The 9,435-nt window shown below is 38.7% G+C and overlaps 1 protein-coding gene across 1 annotated transcript in view; it reads right to left on the bottom strand.

The window, feature by feature from the left end:
- Positions 1-5,903, bottom strand: part of FBXO4 (F-box protein 4) — a 23,033-nt gene extending 17,130 nt beyond the window's left edge. Inside the window, exons 1-3 of the mRNA XM_008591241.1 lie at positions 5,706-5,903; positions 4,333-4,568; positions 2,249-2,469 (exon numbers count right to left, since the gene is read on the bottom strand). Coding sequence (XP_008589463.1) covers positions 2,249-2,469; positions 4,333-4,568; positions 5,706-5,903 — 655 coding nt within the window. The remainder of the gene's footprint in view (positions 1-2,248; positions 2,470-4,332; positions 4,569-5,705) is intronic.
- Between the last annotated feature and the right edge of the window lie 3,532 nt (positions 5,904-9,435).

Genomic DNA, 9,435 nt, shown 5'->3' with positions numbered 1-9,435 from the left:
CTCAGCCAGTGAGCGGGAACCGGTCCGCATGTGGGATCCGAACCCTCGGAGGCGAGCGCCGCCGCGCTTCCCAAGCGGCGCACTATCCAGTGCGCCACCGGGCCGGCCCTATGGATCCCTTTTTAATAACCCGTTCTCCCAAATATTCACTGAAGATTTCAACACCTGGCTCAACAATCTTCCTCTCCATCCTCAAAAACTTCCAAGTCCATGTGGACTCCATGTGATTCCCAAATCTTGATTATTAGCTCAGATCTTGCTCTTGAGATCTGGATGCATAAAGTAATCCATGAAGTCATTCATACATTCATTCACCAAATACATATAGAGTAACTACCATGCCTGGCACCACAGGCATAGCTAAAAGTAAAGATGACAAGATCCCTGCCTCCATTCAAGTAGATTGCTCTACTTGGAAACACATCATTCATCTGTAGCACTGTCTCTCCTTCCTCAATCTTGTCATTTATGGATCTCTCTCACTCCATGTGATTCCCAAATCTTGATTATTAGCTCAGATCTTGCTCTTGAGATCTGGATGCATAAAGTAATCCATGAAGTCATTCATACATTCATTCACCAAATACATATAGAGTAACTACCATGCCTGGCACCACAGGCATAGCTAAAAGTAAAGATGACAAGATCCCTGCCTCCATTCAAGTAGATTGCTCTACTTGGATCTCCCAGAGTTGCCAAAGTCAACATATTCCAAAGAACAGTTGTCACTCTCCATAAAGATCCCACCCCATTCCCTGCACACATCCCCACCCCCACTGAAATTTTCCTCTAACTCTAGATTATATTATTATTTATGCTTATTACATATCTTGCCTTGCCAAGTAATTACACGTTGTTCTTTTTTTGTTGTTTTTTTCAAAGAAAGAGGAAAAGGTAATAATTTAGCTCTTTTTTTGCAATTCCAATAAATATCAAAATACTTTGCACGTAGATGCTGAATGATTCTTGCTAATCTTCCTTTAGAATATGGTAAAAGTGATATCGACTGTACAAATACAATATCCTAACAATATAAACAATTTACTTTCACATACTCTTAAATTCTATATAATACAAATTTGAGGAATTAAGAATTAAGAGGAAATTTACTTCTTATAATAATTGATTCTTTCAGTCCAGTGAGACCTGGGGGGTTCCCATTCACCAAATTACTATATTTCATTACAGCAAAGAATTTAATTAAAAGATAACTTTCTCTTTAACACTAATATCAAGCTCAAAGTGTTTGAATTATGTCATATAGATTAATATGAAAATTACCATCAATCTGCCTCTGAGGCAAACCAGCTGTTGGGCAAAGTTCCTTGGAAGACATCAAACTCAACACCAAAGATGTATTCAATTCTTCCAAACCTGGTCCAAACATAGCAAACCGTGGTTCATTCTGAATGATCAGTGAGTGTAAAAAAGAGGTGACAGCTCCATACATAGGACGACTGGATTTTGAGGCTCTTCTTGTATAAGGACAGCACATTTTATAGCTGTATAAAATTGTCACAATTAGAAAATTAACATAGAAAACAGTCATTTATTCATTCAAAAATATGTAATTAATTGAGTACTTTCTAGACACAAAGGATAAAATGATTAAATGGAGAGGAGAAGGCAGTGCTACAGTCATCTAGTGATCTCCCAGAGTTGCCAAAGTCAACATATTCCAAAGAACAGTTGTCACTCTCCATAAAGATTCCACCCCATTCCCTGCACACATCCCCACCCCCACTGAAATTTTCCTCTAACTCTAGATTATATTATTATTTATGCTTATTACATATCTTGCCTTGCCAAGTAATTACACGTTGTTCTTTTTTTGTTGTTTTTTTCAAAGAAAGAGGAAAAGGTAATAATTTAGCTCTTTTTTTGCAATTCCAATAAATATCAAAATACTTTGCACGTAGATGCTGAATGATTCTTGCTAATCTTCCTTTAGAATATGGTAAAAGTGATATCGACTGTACAAATACAATATCCTAACAATATAAACAATTTACTTTCACATACTCTTAAATTCTACATAATACAAATTTGAGGAATTAAGAATTAAGAGGAAATTTACTTCTTATAATAATTGATTCTTTCAGTCCAGTGAGACCTGGGGGGTTCCCATTCACCAAATTACTATATTTCATTACAGCAAAGAATTTAATTAAAAGATAACTTTCTCTTTAACACTAATATCAAGCTCAAAGTGTTTGAATTATGTCATATAGATTAATATGAAAATTACCATCAATCTGCCTCTGAGGCAAACCAGCTGTTGGGCAAAGTTCCTTGGAAGACATCAAACTCAACACCAAAGATGTATTCAATTCTTCCAAACCTGGTCCAAACATAGCAAACCGTGGTTCATTCTGAATGATCAGTGAGTGTAAAAAAGAGGTGACAGCTCCATACATAGGACGACTGGATTTTGAGGCTCTTCTTGTATAAGGACAGCACATTTTATAGCTGTATAAAATTGTCACAATTAAAAAATTAACATAGAAAACAGTCATTTATTCATTCAAAAATATGTAATTAATTGAGTACTTTCTAGACACAAAGGATAAAATGATTAAATGGAGAGGAGAAGGCAGTGCTACAGTCATCTAGTGGGTAGAAGCCAGGGATGCTCCTAAACATCCTACAATGCACAAGACAGCCCCCCCCCCCACAACATCTGATTCAAAATATCCACAGTGCTAAGACCGAAAAACCTTGCACTAAAGATATGTTACACAGATAGTATAATGTCCCTAGATGCAAAAAGAAAAAAAAAATTTACTAAGGACACCAGTATAGCCAAATTTCTTAGGTATTCCTATTAAGCTCCTCAAATGTAACAGTTCAGTAAGTGTAAATGTAAAGGGAGGCTCAAATGTGTCTTACAGAAAACCTAGCAAACTAAGAATCGCCTGAAAGAACAATTTGGTTTCTTTCAATAGTTATAAATTGCTAAACTAGCAATTCTACATTTTATAAAAAATTAAAACAAAGTTACCCAAATCAAAATAAAACCTTAGGTCCTTTAAATAAATCATGCTGATTAAGACAATCACTAACCTAACAAAATCATCTTTATTAGGAACCATGTAATTCATGAAGGAAAAAAAAAAAAAACAGCATTAAAACTAGATAGACCTGGCCAAGCCTCACCATTTTAACTAGTTGTATAAGCCACTTATAGTCTCAACTTCAGTTTCTTCACCAGTATTATTTTAGCAATAACAATCCAGGGTTGTAGGGATTTGAAATAATCATCAATGGTAGCTACTATGACTATTACTATTTCTTGGGGAAAATCTGGTCCCATAGCATCAGATAAAGTTGATGCTATGGTTGGCTGAGGGCATTTACGGAAGTACTGTCCAGTAAGTGAGATACAGTGGCACTTACTGATATTATATATAATAGATCATGTACATTTTGACCAAGTAGTATCACAAAACCTGGCATAATGGAATCTGGACTGGAATAAGGAAAGGCTCTAAATAATTTAAATTAAAATTGAAAAACAATCCTTTATGGAGCTACTGAATCTAGCTCAGTGAAATAATTCCTACCTAAAGCAAAAATATTCTTTTAATTTTTACAATGCCTTAAATTTGGGGTTCTCAATAAAGTTATATCCAGATCCATTGACATTTTAAGTTTTTGAGATAGTGTGATGGGGTACCAATCTGAATAATTTTAGATTACAAGCTATATGACCTTAGGCGAATCACTTAACCTCTCTGAACTTCAATTCTACATTCATAACACAAAGATAAAACGATCTTGTTGCATGAGGATTCAATGAGTAAAAATACAGAAAACATCCACCACAGAATCCAATACACTGCAGTTGCTTGATAACATTAATTCTCTCATCTACATGATATTCAAAAATGTCAGTGCTTTTGGGTGATAACAAAATCATGTCTCAGAGCCCTGAAAATGGTTTTTCTTCCCTGCCAAAAAACTGCTCTCTAATCTCAGGCCATTCCTTTTCTGGTTACAGAAAAGTATTTTCTATTTAACAAAATGACAAGTGTTCTATAGACACTTTAACCTTTAGGCACTTTAATGAGAATCTTAAGAATTGTTTAACTTCTTGCCATCTGTACTATCTATAATTATTCAAATACTGGTTAGGCACCACAGGAAAATAAAATGTTAAAGCAAAAGGGCCCTATGAAAAAAGTCATTTAACTCAACCCCCAATTTTGATGAGAACACTTAGACCAAAATCCATGCAACATCAGCAGCAAGGCTAGGACCAACTTGGACTATTGACTAGTAACACAGTAAAATGTAATATCTTCTTTTTAATTCATAAAACTAGGTACTTACACTGCCATGTAGTCAAAAAATGCACCATCAGTGACCTCATATACAGGCTTTTTTAAGATTTCTAGATCTGGAAGAGACTTCCAGTCAACAGAAGACCAAGAAGGAAGATCTCGCAACAGAAAATATCTCCACAGAATTGGATCTCGTACAGTTTCATTCCAATAATGATTTGTACTTCCCAACTGACACAGATCATGGGGCGAAAGAAATGACAAAATATATAGTTGTATGTCAACCTGAAATGGAAGAAAGCAGCAGGTAGGAAAAAGGAACGAACGATTTATCTTGGAAAATTATTTTTTGACGATAAATTAAACAATTAACAAAGAATTATTATACCAAATAACTAAAGGTTAACTAAACAGTATTTTTAATAATTAAATCTAATTTTAATAGTAATTAAATCTATTATTTTCCTGCCATCAGGAAAGAATCATAACTGAACACAATTTCTGACACACTAAAACATTCCTGAAAAAGCAACCACTGCCCTGATATTTTTCAAGCAAAATAACCAGTTTCTTTAATTTCTCCTCATAAATATTTTGATACTACATACTTTTAAATAAACTAGTTACATAAATAATTTACTTTTCAAAATAAAACCTTTATCAAACTGACAAATTTCTGATTCTATCATTAGATGAAATCAAAGAGTAAATTTCTCAAGTGAGTTCCTTTACATAATCTATTACATTTTTTTAAAGAACCTCTGCAAGGGGGACAAACTTGGAGTTTCTAAGCCTGCAGTTTCAATTTGGGATGGACATCAGAGGGAGGCGGCAATCGTCCAAATGAGACACAGTATTGTAAACATTTCAGAGCATTTCTGTTCTCTCCATTTTCCAACCTAGCTGAAAAGTTCCACAATAAATGTGTGTAATCCTGTGGTTCGATCTAACTTGAAGCACTTCTAACTTAGTCGTTTATTTTCACCTGAGTGGCAGTTTTGTTACTTCAAGTATACGGCAAAATAACAGCCACGGTGTCCTCGAAGAGTGTGACCCAATACATTGAGCCTGGGATGACAGAAGCTGAGAACACAGCCGCTGGAACGCGTTCCCAAGCTAACCAGAAAGTCGGGAACGGTCTCCTTATTTCCTTAACTCGACGTTTAGGGTGCCTGTCCTAAACCCCAGTGCCTGTTTGGGGGTGGAAACCTAAGAATGATCTGGATGGTCACCAGCGAACCCCGAGAAGGTGAGCGTCGCTGCTACGAAGCACCAGGGGTCAAAGCCCAGGTTTTTCTGGCCAACTGCTGCTTCAGGGGTAGGCACTGCCCGGAATGGCTGCAGAGCCGGGGGCAGACCCAGGCACCCCGTCCCCCAGGTCCCCGGCCCAGCCCGGTCCCGCGGCCTGTGGCCGACGCTCACCGGCAGCCGCGTCAGGGCACTGGCCCCCTCGTCCGCCTCCTCCGGGCAGGCCGCCCGCGCCGCCCGCGCCGCCCTCTCCTTGCCCACCGACTGCCAGAAGGTCCTCCAGCCGCTGAGGATGGCCGCCTCCAGGCGCCCCCAGTCGCTGGGGGGCGGCGGCGTGGAGCCGGCTCCGCGGGGCGACTCGCTTCCTGCCATGGCAGCCGCCACCGCGCGTGACGCGCCGCAGGGCGGGGCCGCGTCGACGCGTCTGCCGCCGCCTCTGCCGGAGGAGCAATCACCAGAGCAGGGTTAGGCGGCGGGGCAGGGGAGGCGACCGGGAGATGGCACCGCTGGGCGTGGCTCCGAGCCGGGCTTGAAGCTCCCGCCCACGGTCACTCCCCCTTTCTCTGGCTTCAATCTCAGACACCCGACCTCGCCCGCTGCTATAAAAACCTCCTGCCCCTGGGCCGGCCCGTGGCTCACTCGTAGAGTGCGGTGCTGATAACACCAAGGCCCCGGGTTCGGATCCCACATAGGGATGGCCGGTTCGCTCACTGGCTGAGTTTAAAAAAAAAAAAAAAAAAAACCCTCCTGCCCCTTTATGACTTCCTGACTTCACCCAAGACCTCCCGACTGTCTGGGACCCATTTCCACTTTGCCTGGGCCTAGGTGACTCCTGCTTAGCCATTAGATGGCCCTCTCCCACTATCTTGAGCTTAACCACCGGTTGCTTCCTTCTCAGCACTGCCATACCAGCTGTGGGATTTTTGTGTTTTGAGCTTAACCACCGGTTGCTTCCTTCTCAGCACTGCCATACCAGCTGTGGGATTTTTGTGTGTATGTGTTTTGTTTTTTTTTAAAAGATGACCGGTAAGGGGATCTTAACCCTTGACTTGGTGTTGTCAGCACCACGCTCACCCAGTGAGCGAACCGGCCATCCCTATATGGGATCCGAACCTGGGGCCTTGGTGTTAGCACCGCACTCTCCCGAGTGAGCCACTGGCCGGCCCGTGTGTATGTGTTTTTAATCATCAATTTACCATCTGTTGTCTTGGGATTAGCAAAAATTGAGACTAGAGAGGCAGTCGGGAGCCCCATTATAAGGAACTTTATGCCAAGATGAGGATTCTGGGCCCACTATACAAAATTGTAAGTACATTAAAAAATTGCTGGACATACATCTCATAAAAGGGCAGCAAAGGTCGTCTAGAATAAGAAGAGAACCCAAATGTGGTATTGTTGAAATTCTACTAGTGAGTTTTTCTTTCTCAGGACGGATGTCCATTCTACTCACGTTGGTCTGACTTTAAAAAGGCTTTAAGAAATTATACCAGAGACCACATCCCAAGGCAGTCTATTATATAGAACCGGGTATGGTCTCCACAGGTAAGAAAGACACAAACACTTATTTAGTACTGTATGTCAGTCATTTTCAAAAAGATTATCTCACTAAATCTAATCCAAGAACACGCTGCTCCAAAACTAGATCTCTGTTGCTTAAAGAATTATTTCTATTTAATGTTATATTACATATCACATTTTAAATCTCTAGGATTATTCAGTAATGAGTAAGACAGCTTCTGTTATGTCATGGAATAAGAAAGACACCCCAATCAAAATAATCCTGTGGTTTTAAAATTCCATTCTTGAGAAATAGATTTCCACATAATCTGGTTTAAATTCATTTTTAACCAGTTAATTACTTATAATATCCAGGACATATGCTATGGTTTGAATGTCCCCCCTAAAACTCACTGAAGCTTTATCCCCCTACTGAGACTATTGTATTTGAAAGGTGAGGCTTTTGGGAAGTGATGAGATCGTGAGGAACTCTGTCTGTCTTGATGAATGGATTAATCCATTCATGGATTAGTAGGTTGATGATGAATGAGTTATCACAGGAGTGGCACTTGTGGCTGTATAAGGAGAGGAGGAACCATGTTTGCAGGATTTTGCCATTCTCACCATGGATAACCTGTGTCGCCTACGGACTCTGCAGAGTTCCCACTAAAAAAAGGCTCTCACCAGATGTGCCCCCGGACCTTGCACTTCCCAGCCTACAAAACTGTAATAATTAAATTTCATTTTATTATAATTTCTCAGTTTCAGTTATTCTGTTATCAGCAACAGAAAATGGACTAACACAACATGCAACTACCCATTCTCTTTGTGAAGATATTCAAATATGGAAAATCTAGATTTCACAATGACCCTCTGTTGACCATTGCTTTATTATTTCAATTGTCAAAGCATTCTCTAACCCAAATCATCTGTTAAGAAATCAATCCAATTTTACCTTCTTAGTCTTTAAAATAGAAGACAGGGTCGGCATCTTCATAAAACTATTAAAGTCTTTAAGGATCGTGGTAGGCTATAAAGAACATATAACTAGGTGCTAACCCAAATCATCTGTTAAGAAATCAATCCAATTTTACCTTCTTAGTCTTTAAAATAGAAAACAGGGTCGGCATCTTCATAAAACTATTAAAGTCTTTAAGGATCGTGGTAGGCTATAAAGAACATATTATGTGTATAAATATTTAAATACATATGTATATTTAACATTCTATATATATCTGCACATAACAGAGTGTTCAATGCTCAGTGATGGATAATTAATGATTATTGGTGTAAACTTACATTCAAAAAGTAAATATCTGAGGATCTAAATGTCAAATGACAGAAATTCAGTAAAGCCTGAACACTGAGGCTCTGTAAGATCCAAATTTAAAGTTTCATTATTTTTCTTGCATGCCATTGCTAAGGGACAATAACCAATCCAGTTGCAGGCTCAGTTCTGTGAGGCTATCCAGACAAAAAAAAAAGAACCATGAATTAATTAACTATATGGCATTTCTCCCCCCTCTCTAGGACATGACTTACTTTCAGAACAAAAAAGAACTAAAACAAGAAAAAAATAATCAGTTCAAGTTTGAAGTACTAAAATGGTTCTCAGCTCTCTTATAAAGATATGTATGTTAAGTGAATGAGAAAAACTGTTTATTATGGAAAATCTTAAACATAAACAAAGGAGAATAAATAGTAAGTTCCCACGCACCCATATCTAAGATTTAAGTTACCAACAACACATGGTCCATCTTGCTCTGTTGCTATCTCCACCTAACACTGCACCCCCAATTTTGGGTTCTTTTGAAGCAAATCCAGACATTATATCATCTCATCCCTAAATATCTCAGTATCAATCCCTAAAAAATAAGGTATCTTTTAAGAAACATAACCACTGTACCATTATTACACCTAAGTATTTAACTTCCCCATCTACCTCAAAATTTTTTTCCCATTTGGTTTGTTTGAGTTGTGACCCAACAAGGTCCACACACTGTACATATGCCTAAAACTTTTTATATAGGTCCCGCCTTCCTTATTTTCCCTTGCAATTTGTTAAAGCAACCGCGTTGGTCTTTCTGGACCACATTCTGGACTTTCTTGATGGCATCTCAATGGTGACTTTAACATATTCTTCTATCCCAGGCTTGATCAAATTCAGGTTTTGTTTTGGAAAATACTTCATAAAAGGTATTGTGTACAGAGATTGGGAGCCACAACATCACTCTAGTTTTCTAATATTCAGACAACGATCAATGGTTTCAATAGCTTGATCCATTCAAGTTCCCCTTAAGCTTTCCACCCCAAAGATTTAGCAGATCAATGAATATTATTTGCTTAAACGTTGCAAATTCTTAGTATTCTAATTTTATAATTCCTTTTATTACATGAATAAAGGTAA

Source organism: Galeopterus variegatus, unplaced genomic scaffold, assembly GCF_000696425.1.
Source record: "Galeopterus variegatus unplaced genomic scaffold, G_variegatus-3.0.2 Scaffold6779, whole genome shotgun sequence".
In the NCBI taxonomy this organism is placed as follows: Eukaryota; Metazoa; Chordata; class Mammalia; order Dermoptera; family Cynocephalidae; genus Galeopterus; species Galeopterus variegatus.
The sequence above is the reverse complement of the archived record's forward strand: the minus strand, read 5'-3'. Positions and strand labels throughout refer to the sequence as shown.